The following is a 13,441-nucleotide window of genomic DNA, read 5'->3' as shown; positions in this document are numbered from 1 at the left end:
AAAATCTGTAAAATTACGATATTTTTCCGCAAAACGTTTCATGAACATTTCTGTAAATACGTTTTTGATCATTATTTGGTTTAAAATGTTTTACTTTAGGTTTATGGTTTTCGTTTGGCAGCCATAGCTGCCAGTAGATGTACAATTTTTTTACATAATTTTTTTTACAGTGTAGTTCAGGGGTGTCCAAAATTTTTCCACCAACGCCATATAATTTTTAAAAAATTTTTATCCTAAAAACAGTTTGTCATGTATTAAAAGTGACTAAGTATATTACTAATTATAACTTTTAACATTTCAGAATTTTTCCCATTACATGCCGATTTATTTTTTCCCTTACATTTTTACTGTTTATTTTTCCAATTAATTCCTAAGTTCTTACACAACCAAGGTCCTGGTGTTGAGTCATGCAGTCTTGCCTTGGTTTCCGCTCGTATTTTTGTTGCTTGGATGACACCCAGTGGTCAAAGGCTAATGGGGTGTGCGGATCGATACTGAAATATCGATATCAACGAAATACCACATCTTTATGCTCGAATATCGATGCTCAATTTAAAATATCGATACTTACACCTAGTTCAGGGGTGTCCAAACTTTTTCCACCAAGGCCATATTAATATATAATTTTTTTAATCATAAAAACAGATAGTTTTAGCTTTATATTAAAAGTGACTGAGTACATTATTAATTATAATTTTAAACATTTCAGATTTTTCCCATTACATGCCGATTTATTTTTTCCCTTACATTTTTACTATTGATTTTTCCTATGTAAGAATAAAATAATTAATTCCTAAGTTCTTACACAACCAAGGTCCTGGTGTTGAGTCATGCAGTCTTGCCTTGGTTTCCTCTCGTATTTTTGTTGCTTGGATGACACCCAGTGGTCAAAGGCTAATGGGGATACAGTGGTGTGCAGATCGATACTGAAATATCGACACCACCGATACCAGATCTTTATGTGCGAATATCGATCCTCAATCTAAAATATCAATACTTATACTTTAATTCAGGGGTGTCCAAACTTTTTCCACCAAGGGCAGCATACTAAAAAGTCAAAATATGAAAAAAAAATCCTATGTATTAAAAGTGACTGAGTATATTATTATTAATTATAACTTTGAACATTTCAGATTTTTCCCATTACATACCGATTGTTTTTGCTTTTTTCCCTTACATTTTTACCGTGATTTTTCCCATGTAAGAGTAGAATAAAAATAATAGGATTGTGTAACTGAAAATTCTGCCTGTAGTAAATGAATGTTCAGTTACATATTTAACAATGTTTATTATGGTTGTTGGGATTTTTCAAATTAATTGATGTTAAAACTTTTTTTTTTTTTTTTAATTACCTAACTAAACATTGTTAATATTTAATGTTTATTTTATTTTAATTTTGAGATCTTTTAATATTTTAGTTCAGGGGTGTCCAAACTTTTCCCACCAAAGGTCACATACTGAAAAGTCAAAGTATGTGAGGCCATATTGATTTTTTATTTATTTAAAAAATGCAAAAATCTAATTATTTCAGAAATGAATTATAGGTGACTTAGTATATTATTATTATTATTAGTTTGAACATTTCAGCTTTTTCTCATTACATACCGATTTTTTTTGCTCTTTTTTCTTATATTTTTGCAATTTTTCCCCCATGCAAAAATAGAAAAAAATAAAACGACTGTTCGCTGCATAACCTAGTCTAAAAAATTCTACTTGTACGGAATTTTTAATGTTCAGTTACACATTTAAAAATGTTCATTATGGTTGTTGTAATTTTTCTAATTAATTCATGTTAGTATTTTATTTTTTTAAGTAACTAACACAACTTTGTTTATATTTTAAGTGTATTTTATTTTTATTTTAAAAGCTAATATTTTAGATCAGGGGTGTCTAAACTTTTTCCACCAAGGGCCACACACTGAAACATCCTGTTTGGGGGTTCATATTTATTTTTTTATTTAAAAAAATGCTTAAGACAGATATATACTTTAAATACAAAAGTTTGTGTTATAAGTGAGCAAGCATATTATTACTGTTAGTTGAAAAATTCCAGCTTTTTCTCATTACATTCAGATTTTTTTGCTCTTTTTTTCTTACTGTTGTTTTTTTAGATATGTTTTTATTTTAAATTACTTAATTAAATTGTGTTTATTTGCACAAAGTACTGGTATCGCAACGGTATTGTCGATACCTGCCTGGATTTAACTCTGTATCGGATCGGAAAGAAAACCAGTTAAATTGCACATCACTAGGGGCGTCAAACTGGCTTAACCTGAGGGCCACTTACTTATGTTTGACCTCAGAGGGCCGTTTCTAACAGTCAATGATATTAAGTGGTGTGGACTGGTGGCTAACTTCACTTCAAAATACACCTTAAAGTTCATTTAAAGTGTGCATGCATGTGATTAATCTGAGTCAAAATGAAAATACGCTGATTTTTAGTTCCCAGAGAAGAGCGTAAACACAAAATAAGCTACAAAAAAAAATCAGTTTTGTGTTCCTTGGAGGTGAGACCGACGTTTTAAAAAGGCCTGAACATGTTTTAGCCAACAAATAACGTCCGAGTTACGCCCCGGACACACGGACATGTTGCTTGTATATTTTACTGGACCTCGCCCGGCTCCGAACTGATGTTCTGACTCATAGAAAGACTCCTGGGACCCCGCCCTGTCGTTGACTGAGAGCCAAAAGGCTTTTAGGGCCGGTCAACACAAACGTTCAGCCCTTAAGAGCATGTGGTGAAAGCACAGGAAGTGCTTGAAGTAGTTTACCTGGCAGGTAAGGTGCACAGTCATCCTGAAGATGGACCAGAGCCACCGGGCCTGTGGTGGGCAGACGTCACATAAATGAGTGCAGCAAGGGATTAAGATAGGGGCCATATCTGGGGCCACCATGTAGCACCCCTTTCACGTCTATTTGGGCCAGAGCCCCGCAGGCGCCCTATTGAAATTGCTCTATTATTCTTTACGGTTGGACGCCCCTTAAAGGCCTACTGAAATGAATTTTTTTTATTTAATGTAAACATTTCCTCATTGTTTACACCAGCAGCGAGAGCGATTCGGACCGAGAAAGCGACGATTACCCCATTAATTTGAGCGAGGATGAAAGATTTGTGGATGAGGAACGTGAGAGTGAAGGACTAGAGTGCAGTGCAGGACGTATCTTTTTTCGCTCTGATCGTAACTTAGACACAAGCTGGCTCATTGGATTCCACACTCTCTCCTTTTTCTATTGTGGATCACGGATTTGTATTTTAAACCACCTCGGATACTATATCCTCTTGAAAATGAGAGTCCAGAACGCGAAATAGACATTCACAGTGACTTTTATCTCCATGACAATACATCGGCAAAGCTCTTTAGCTACGGAGCTAACGTGATAGCATCGGGCTTAACTGCAGATAGAAACAAAAGAAATAAACCCCTGACTGGAAGGATAGACAGAAGATCAACAATACTATTAAATCATGGACATGTAACTACACAGTTAATGCTTTCCAGCCTGGCGAAGCTTAACAATGCTGTTGCTAACGACGCCATTGAAGCTAACTTAGCTACGGGACCTCGTCAGAGCTATGATAAAAACATTATCTCTCCACCTACGCCAGCCCTCATCTGCTCATCAACACCCGTGCTCACCTGCGTTCCAGCGATCGACGGAGCGACGAAGGACTTCACCCGATCATAGACGCGGTCGGTGGCTAGCATCGGATAGCGTGTCTGCTATCCATCTCAAAGTCCTCCTGGTTGTGTTGCTTCAGCCAGCCGCTAATACACCGATCCCACCCACAGCTTTCTTCTTTGCAGTCTCCATTGTTCATTAAACAAATTGCAAAAGATTCACCAACACGGATGTCCAGAATACTGTGGAATTTTGCGATGAAAACAGACGACTTAATAGCTGGCCACAATGCTGTCCCAATATGTCCGCACAATCCGTGACGTCACGCGCAAACGTCATCATACCGAGACGTTTTCAGCAGAATATTTCGCGGGAAATTAAAGGCCTACTGAAAGCCACTACTAGCGACCACGCAGTCTGATAGTTTATATATCAATGATGAAATCTTAACATTGCAACACATGCCAATACGGCCGGGTTAACTTATAAAGTGACATTTTAAAATTCCCGGGAAATATCCGGCTGAAACATCGCGGTATGATGACGTATGCGCGTGACGAAGTCCGAGTAACGGAAGTTATGGTACCCCGTAGAATCCTATACAAAAAGCTCTGTTTTCATTTCATAATTCCACAGTATTCTGGACATCTTTTGCAATTTTTTTAATGAACAATGAAGGCTGCAAAGAAGACAGTTGTAGGTGGGATCAGTGTATTAGCAGCGGACTACAGCAACACAACCAGGAGGACTTTGTTGGAGCGCTAGCCGCGCTAGCCGCGCTAGCCGCGCTAGCCGCCGACTTCACCTTGACTTCCTACGTCTCCGGGCCGCCAAACGCATCGGGTGAAGTCCTTCGTCCTTCTGCCGATCGCTGGAACGCAGGTGAGCACGGGTGTTGATGAGCAAATGAGGGCTGGCTGGCGTAGGTGGAGAGCTAATGTTTTTAGCATAGCTCTGTGCAGTCTGGTTGCTAAGTTAGCTTCCATGGCGTCGTTAGCACAGCATTGTTAAGCTTCACCAGCCTGGAAAACATTAACCGTGTAGTTACATGTCCACGGTTTAATAGTATTGTTGATTTTCTGTCTATACTTCCCGTCAGGGGTTTATTTCTTTTGTTTCTATATGCAGTTAAAGCACGATGCTATCACGTTAGCTCGTAGCTAAAGCATTTCGCCGATGTATTGTCGTGGAGATAAAAGGCACTGAATGTCCATTTCGCGTTCTCGACTCTCATTTTCAAGAGGATATAGTATCCCAGGTGGTTTAAAATACAAATCTGTGATCTACAATAGAAAAAGGAGAGTGTGGAATCCAATGAGCCAGCTTGTACCTAAGTTACGGTCAGAGCGAAAAAAGATACGTCCTGCACTGCCTCTCAAGTCCTTCACTGTAACGTTCCTCATCTACGAATCTTTCATCCTCGCTCAAATTAATGGGGTAATCATCACTTTCTCGGTCCGAATCTCTCTCGCTCCATTGTAAACAACGGGGAATTGTGAGGAATACTAGCTCCTGTGACGTCACGCTACTTCCGCTACAGGCAAGGCTTTTTTTTATCAGCGAGCAAAAGTTGCGAACTTTATCGTCGATTTTCTCTACTAAATCCTTTCAGCAAAAATATGGCAATATCGCGAAATGATCAAGTATGACACATAGAATGGATCTGCTATTCCCGTTTAAATTTAAAAAAATAATTTCAGTAGGCCTTTAAAAAGTCACTTTATAAGTTAACCCGGCCGTATTGGCATGTGTTGCAATGTTAAGATTTCATCATTGATATATAAACTATCAGACTGCGTGGTCGCTAGTAGTGGCTTCCAGTAGGCCTTTAACGCGCACAAAAAGTCCCCATATTTTGCAGGCGCGTCAAATAGGCCAAAAATGTTATATTTTGATGGTCATAAAAATGGCATTTGAAAATTAGCGCCACCTTTAAAAATGTGCAAAGAAAAAAAATGAGCCGCTCCCACCAGTTTCCCGTATCGACAGCAAAATGTCAGGAGATGTCTATCATGACGGGACGCACATAAAAGTCTCAAGAAGCCATAATTGACAACCTCTGCCATTTTAACTCCAAAAGAAGTGGTCATACTTTAATGACTTTTTCACAATTCAATATGTCCCACGCCATAATATGTGGGCGTGGCATGGCGGCAAACATCGTCCTGATGGTTTTTGGCCGTTGATCGGTGCAAAAAAAAAAAAAAAAGTGGTCGTACTTTAACGAACTCCTCCTAGAGACTTTGGCCAAATGAGATGTGGTCAATATTACCGATACTACACATTAGGCCACGATCAATTGCAAACATTTTTCCTACATCAAACTTTGCATTAACGCTAAATTTTTGATGGTGGGTCGAGGTGTTGGGTGTGACGCAACTACATGACTACTACTGTCGTGCTATTATCGCCCCCTTGTGGTGGAAATAACAGTCACAAGGTTTTTACACATGCTTTCATCTTTTTGAAATCTTTGATGGTGGGTTGAGGTGTTGGGTGTGACGCAACTGCATGACGAGTGCAGTGCTATTATCGCCCCCTTGTGGTGGAAATAAGTCATAACGTTTTTACACATGCTTTCATCTTTTTGAAATTTTTGATGGTGGGTCGAGGTGTTGGGTGGGACGCAACTGCTTGACGAGTGCAGTGCTATTATCGCCCCCTTGTGGTGGAAATAAGTCATAAGGTTTTTACACATGCTTTCATCTTTTTGAAATTTTTAATGGTGGGTCGAGGTGTTGGGTGTGACGCAACTGCATGACTACTGTGGCGCTATAATTGCCCTATTGTGGTGGAAATAGTAACAGTCATAACTTCCGTACACATGCTCTGATCTTCCTAACATTTTTGACGGTGGGTCGAGGTGTTGGGTGCGACGCAACTGCTTGACTACTGCTGTGTTATTATCACCCCCTTGTGGTGGAAATAAGTCATAACTTCCTTATACTTGCTCCGATCTTCCTGAAATCTTTGATGGTGGGTCGAGGTGTTGGGTGCGACGCAACTGCATGACTACTGCCGTGCTATTATCGCCCCCTTGTGGTAGATATAACAGTCATAACGTTTTTACACATGCTTTCATCTTTTTGAAATCTTTGATGGTGGGTTGAGATGTTGGGTGTGATGCAACTACATGACTACTGCCGTGCTATTATCGCCCCCTTGTGGTAGAAATAAGTCATAACAGTTTTACACATGCTTTCATCTTTTTGAAATCTTTCATGGTGGGTCGAGGTGTTGGGTGCGACGCAACTGCTTGACGAGTGCAGTGCTATTATCGCCCCCTTGTGGTGGAAATAAGTTATAACTTCCTTAAACATGCTCTGATCTTACTGACATTTTGGATGGTGGGTCGAGGGGTTGGGTGCGACGCAACTGCATGACTACTGCTGTGCTATTATCGCCCCCTTGTGGTGGAAATAACGGTCATATCTTCCTTACACATGCTCCAATCCTCCTGAAATGTTTGATGGTGGGTCGAGATGTTGGGTGGTACGCAACTGCATGACTACTGTGGCGCTATACTTGCCCTTTTGTGGTGGAAATAGTAACAGTCATAACTTCCGTACACATGCTCTGATCTTCCTAACATTTTTGATGGTGGGTCGAGGTGTTGGGTGCGACGCAACTTTTTCACTACTGCTGTGCTATTATCACCCCCTTGTGGTGGAAATAAGTCATAACTTCCTTACACATGCTTTCATCTTATTGAAATTTTGGATGGTGGGTCGAGGTGTTGGGTGGGACACAACTGCATGACTACTGCTGTGCTATTATCGCCCCCTTGTGGTGGAAATAAGTCATAACTTCCTCACACATGCTTTCATCTTCTTGAAATTTTGGATGGTGGGTCGAGGTGTTGGGTGGGACGCAACTGCATGACTACTGCTGTGCTATTATCGCCCCCTTGTGGTGGAAATAAGTCATAACTTCCTCACACATGCTTTCATCTTCTTGAAATTTTGGATGGTGGGTCGAGGTGTTGGGTGTGACGCAACTGCATGACTACTGCTGTGCTATTACTGCCCCCTTGTGGTGGAAATAACGGTCATATCTTCCTTACACATGCTCCAATCCTCCTGAAATGTTTGATGGTGGTTCAGGGTGTTGGGTGGGACGCAACTGCATGACTACTGCTGTGCTATTATCGCCCCCTTGTGGTGGAAATAACGGTCATATCTTCTTTACACATGCTCCAACCCTCCTGAAATGTTTGATGGTGGTTCAGGGTGTTGGGTGGGACGCAACTGCATGACTACTTTGGCGCTATAATTGCCCTTTTGTGGTGGAAATAGTAACAGTCATAACTTCCGTACACATGCGCTGATCTTCCTAACATTTTTGATGGTGGGTCGAGGTGTTGGGTGCGACGCAACTGCATGACTACTGCTGTGTTACTATCACCCCCTTGTGGTGGAAATAATTGATAACTTCCTTATACATGCTCCGATCTTCCTGAAATCTTTGATTGTGGGTCGAGGTGTTGGGTGGGACGCAACTGCTTGACGAGTGCAGTGCTATTATCGCCCCCTTGTGGTGGAAATAAGTCATAACTTCCTTACACATGCTTTCATCTTCTTGAAATCTTTGATGGTGGGTCGAGGTGTTGGGTGGGACGCAACTGCATGACTACTGCTGTGCTATTATCGCCCCCTTGTGGTGGAAATAACGGTCATATCTTCCTTACACATGCTCCAATCCTCCTGAAATGTTTGACTTTGAGACACTTGTGATTTAGGGCTATATAAATAAACATTGATTGATTGATTGATTGATGGTGGTTCAGGGTGTTGGGTGTGACACAACTGCATGACTACTGTGGCGCTATAATTGCCCTTTTGTGGTGGAAATAGTAACAGTCATAATTTCCGTACACATGCGCTGATCTTCCTAACATTTTTGATGGTGGTTCAGGGTGTTGGGTGCGACGCAACTGCATGACTACTGCTGTGCTGTTATCGCCCCCTTAAGGTGGAAATTAGTCATAACTTCTCCACACATGCGCTGATCTTCCTGAAGTTTTGATGTTTGGTCAGGGTATCAGGAAGGACGTGACCGCAAGCGTCATGCGTGCCGACGGGGGGGACGACCCGTTCAACGCTGCTCGCAGCTTTAATTTCCATTTAGAATAAAAACTTCACAGTAGACCAACCGATAAGTGTGTGTGTGCGCTGTGAATTCCAGAGTGGGACCACCTGTGGAGCATAATTCATTGCTGCACATGTGCCAAACACTACTTGGGCTACACTGCCATCATATCAGCGGACACACTGAAGGGCCTTTTAAAGAAACACTCCCAATGGAAAGTCAGTTAAAAAAGAAGAAATTCTTACTTTTATAGTGGCTGCAAAGCTCTAATGCACATTGAGGAGCACTAAGTGAGCCTGTTAAATCTTAAGTGTGCGCATTTGATGCATCGCCACTCTTATTTGTTCTTCTAAATAGAGCACCACTTCCATTGGTAACGCGGCCATCTTAACAGACGCACACACACACACACACACACACACACACACACACACCCTCTTGTGTCCTTGGAGAGCTTTTATTGCTGCTTAAATGACTGATGTCTCTTTCCTCAAGTAGAGAACAGAAGAGACGCGAGCAGGAAGGAAACATCAAAATATGTGTCGTTGAGAGAGAGAAAAAAAAACCTGCTCGAGACTTGGGTCGCTGCAGTCATGCCTTCCATTCCGTAACTGTCAAAACAGGAAATGGATCAGTTGTGATGAATAATTCAAGCCTCTCATTACTAAATCATTGTCCGTCTGTCATACCAGGAGCAGCCCGCTTGTCGTTTGCAGGGGTATTAATGGCGCTTGTTCAGGGTCAGTGTGTGTGTGAGAGTCAATTTACTCACCGTCAATGACCAAAACAACCCTCCACACACGGGCCGTCATGCGGCGAGCAGACTTCAGTTGAACACATGAAGTAAATCTGCGAGCAAGACACAAACACAAAGTGATGTGAAGCGTCCAGTAAGCAGCGACTTGTCATTTCACCAACTTGTTTTCCTGTCATTCATTGAAACCAAAACAAAGAGAAAAACAATCAGCACACCAGTAAAGTAAATTATGAACAAAAAGGAGCAGATACCAATACATTGAGTTTGAGTTTATTTCAAACATGCATACAACATGATGCATCACAATTTCCAGTTTCTCTTTTCAACATGTTGGAAAAGGAGTAGGAAGAAGCAGAGCTTATTTAATCCTACCCCTTTTCTTTTACATAACAGTTGCTAAAACTTTTGTTTGCTTCCTGTTCTCAATTTATTCACAATATACTCCATAAGTAATAACAATAAAAATAAATAAATAATTGGTGAAGTAAGTTATATTTCATATGGTGAGATGAGTAAGATTATTTTCAAAATGAATGGATGTATGAAATAAATTCAGAATGTTTATCATGGTTCTTCTTCTTTGTACTTTGTAAACACTTTAAGTTTGAAGAGTTTCTTGAAGTGGATCATATTAGTACATTGATTGCTTTGCTTAGATTTACAGTCCCGAAATATTGTTATTGTTTTCATTTCGATGAAAAGTCTGTGAGCGTGTCACATCCAGGTTGCCATCTTGGTCTGGCTACTGCCACTGGTAAAGTTACTAAACATGTCAGACCTTAGCACATCTAAAAGTTACCCTTCTCAACTTATTCATGACAAAGCCAGGAACAAAACCAGGATGCCTTTGAAAGATGGAGACCATTGAAGGCGGAACATATTTTTTCATCTGACGCCAAACTTGCTCATTTCCTCCTTGATAGGTAAGTCAGGCATTTACCTTTTCTTATTACTTGTAATAAACGCAAATGGACATTTTGTATGTAAACTATATTGTCCAATACAGTCAACACATGCTTAGTGTGATGGTGCTTAGCTCCTAGTGCAGGGGTCGGCAACCCGCGGCTCCGGAGCCGCATGCGGCTCTTTGACCACTCTGATGCGGCTCAGCTACATACTTGCCGACCCCCCCGATTTTCCCAGGAGACTTATGGATCTCAGTGTCTCTCATAGATAACTCCCAGGGAAAATATAATCCTATTTACACTCTAATTACTAAATAAAGGGAGTGCCCTAATTGAACTGCAGTAATTGTCCTCTATAGCATTTACAAACAGCGTACCAGCCCGGCCACATGTTGTATGTTGCTTTTACCTGCACACATAGGAGACAGCAAAGCATACTTACCCATCAGCCACACAGCTTACACTGACGGTAGCCGTATCAAACAACTTTAACATTGTTACGTTACAAATATGCGCCACACTGTGAACCCACACCAAAAAAGAATGAAAAACACATTTCTGGAGAACATCCCACCGTAACACAACATAAACACAACACAACCAATACCCAGAATCCCATGCAGCCCTAACTCTTCCGGTCTACATTATACAGCCCCGCTACCACCAAATCCCCCCACACATTAACCCCCCCCCTCCGTGCGTTGGTTGAGCGGAAGAGTTAGGGCTGCATGAGATTCTGGGTATTGGTACCGTCAGTGTAAGATGTGTGGCTGCTGAGGTAGTATGCCTTGCTATCACTTACGTGAGCAAGCTGAAACTGCATTCTACATGTGGTCGAGCAGGTACACTGTTAGGGCAGGCTGTAGAGGGCGCCAAAAGCAGTGTCATCACGCCCTGATATTCGGGAGTCTCCCGGGAAAAATGAGAGGGTTGGCAAGTATGACGCTATCAAGCGCCATTCATTCAAAACTCGCGGGCCGCACTAACATCAAATTTCCACATTAAAGTGCGTGCCGGTGCGTGTGTCGGAGACCCCTGGTTAACATAGCACAAAGCATTTAAGCTTTGTATGCGGTGTTTTTCATTTTAAATTTAAAAAAAATTTTTGTGGCTCCCATTATTTTCTTTAATTTGTGAAACTTGCCAAAATGGCTCTTTGAGTGGTAAAGGTTGCCGACCCCTGTCCTAGTGTAATGCTTAGCATGCTAGCCTGGTCAATGACACAACAACATATAGGGGGAAATATATGCTAGTTAGCCTGTATGTCGACATGTAATATATTTAGTACAAATCAAACCTATGTGGATATGTGTAGTGTCAGTGCATATTTCCTTCTCAATACGCTGAGGAAATGGGTTCCAACATTAGTCATCATGGCAACGTGAAAGGTATGGAGACAGCCAAATCACATGATAAAATAATTCCTCATTGGTGTATGCATGTTGTGGACTACATGTACCAAGTTATATGGCAATCTGAAAGGTTTGAAACAGTAGCCTATGGGCATGCCTTGGTAAAATGTCTCCTCTTTAGTTTTGGGCGTACATTAGGCTGCTATTTTCACCAGTATAACCATTGCTAGCGTTGGTTGTAGTTGGTTTTAGTCTTTGTTTTCTGATAGTGCTATCAATAACGATATGATTGTTGTGATATTGTACGCAGGCATGATCTACTTCTTCCTGAAAATAGCCTCATTGCTGTGTCAAATGGTGTTGGTTAGAGATTTGTTACTGACAAAACGCTTGTCTATTCAGCTATTATGGTCCCAGCACCTCAACCCCTGGTAAGAGGCAGTGGAAGTTTGAAGTTCCTTGGAGTAGTCCAGTCCATCCAGCTGGATTGGGCTGCATATCTGGCAACCTCAGTCAGTGAGAGAGGGAGGGGACTACAGAATGTTGACCATGATTTCAGTATCATTTCCGGCCACATTACTACATATGGCTCCTTTAATGTTGCTCTAGATTATTTTTTATTGTGCATTCCTCAGTTAAAATAAATATACAATACAAATTCTGTAATGCCATCCATCTATTCATTTTCTACTGCTTGTCCCTGGGCTTATAAAATCCTCACAACGTAGTTTACCCTTTCCGTTAATACAAGGTGTTTCATAGCAAGTGAATTAGGAATGTGTCCGACTTCCTTATAAACAGCCGACTAGGCACGACTGGCGTACAAATATTCATTTAAATTATGAAGTAAAAATCATTTTGCTCCACAAATTGAGTCTCACAAGTGACGATACAGTTTGATGACTTGCTTTTTTCTCCAAAAGCATATTCTTCTTCCCGTTCACAATCAAAACACTTCTCTGCCGTGACGGCCATGACACGTCTTACCGACGCAAACGGTCAATGAGGTCATTCTAGGATTTGTGCGGACATTACGTTCATCGTCACTGATGATCATTACCTCCTCATCCGGGTCCTTGATGTTGTCGTCAGGAAGGAACTGGAAGGTGCTCATGGTGAAGCGCCGTGTTTGACCTTGAGGGGACGGCGGTGGAGGGTGAGACAGCACCACTTGCTGAGAGGCTGGGTCCAGTGGGTTGGGGCATCTTGGTAGAAACAGACGACACAGCACATTAATAAACCAGATCGGGGGGGAAAAAACTCATTTTCATTGAGGGCAACATGGCAGTTATGACTGCCCTCAGAGGGCCAAGTAACAGTGAATAATATATACATTGGCATCACCAACGGTTATATCAGGAAGTGGCTGTTTCTCAGACACAGGTCTTTTCGGCAAGAACATTTCGCAACTTCCTCTGAAGTCCATCAATCTGGGTTACAGGCAGGAGAAGACTCGCCTCGTACTGGAGTTGAGGGAATCAAGAGACGAAGCTGTGAAGAGAGCAGCGGTGACTGTCCATACTGGACGAAAGTGGAGAGCCCAGCCGGAAGTGGACTAAGCTGTCTCGAGACTGAAATACAATGAGATCCTGCGAAGAGTCAAAGACAGGACTGGGCTGGGGGTAACCAGTCCAGTTCTGGTCCAAAGCCGCGAGATAGCTGAGGAAGGCCATGGTGGTGGAAGAAATTTCACCAAGTGGCGCAAGACCAGTATCTGA

The 13,441-nt window shown here is 41.6% G+C and overlaps 1 protein-coding gene across 1 annotated transcript in view; it reads right to left on the bottom strand.

Annotated features, from left to right (window-relative positions):
* Positions 1-9,153: 9,153 nt before the first annotated feature.
* The window catches only part of LOC133634212 (uncharacterized), a 39,865-nt gene continuing 35,577 nt past the window's right edge, over positions 9,154-13,441 (bottom strand). Inside the window, exons 16-18 of the mRNA XM_062027302.1 lie at positions 12,784-12,928; positions 9,482-9,558; positions 9,154-9,320 (exon numbers count right to left, since the gene is read on the bottom strand). Coding sequence (XP_061883286.1) covers positions 9,484-9,558; positions 12,784-12,928 — 220 coding nt within the window. The 3' untranslated portion in view covers positions 9,154-9,320; positions 9,482-9,483. The remainder of the gene's footprint in view (positions 9,321-9,481; positions 9,559-12,783; positions 12,929-13,441) is intronic.

Source organism: Entelurus aequoreus, linkage group LG18 (genome assembly GCF_033978785.1).
Source record: "Entelurus aequoreus isolate RoL-2023_Sb linkage group LG18, RoL_Eaeq_v1.1, whole genome shotgun sequence".
Taxonomy (NCBI): Eukaryota; Metazoa; Chordata; class Actinopteri; order Syngnathiformes; family Syngnathidae; genus Entelurus; species Entelurus aequoreus.
The sequence above is the reverse complement of the archived record's forward strand: the minus strand, read 5'-3'. Positions and strand labels throughout refer to the sequence as shown.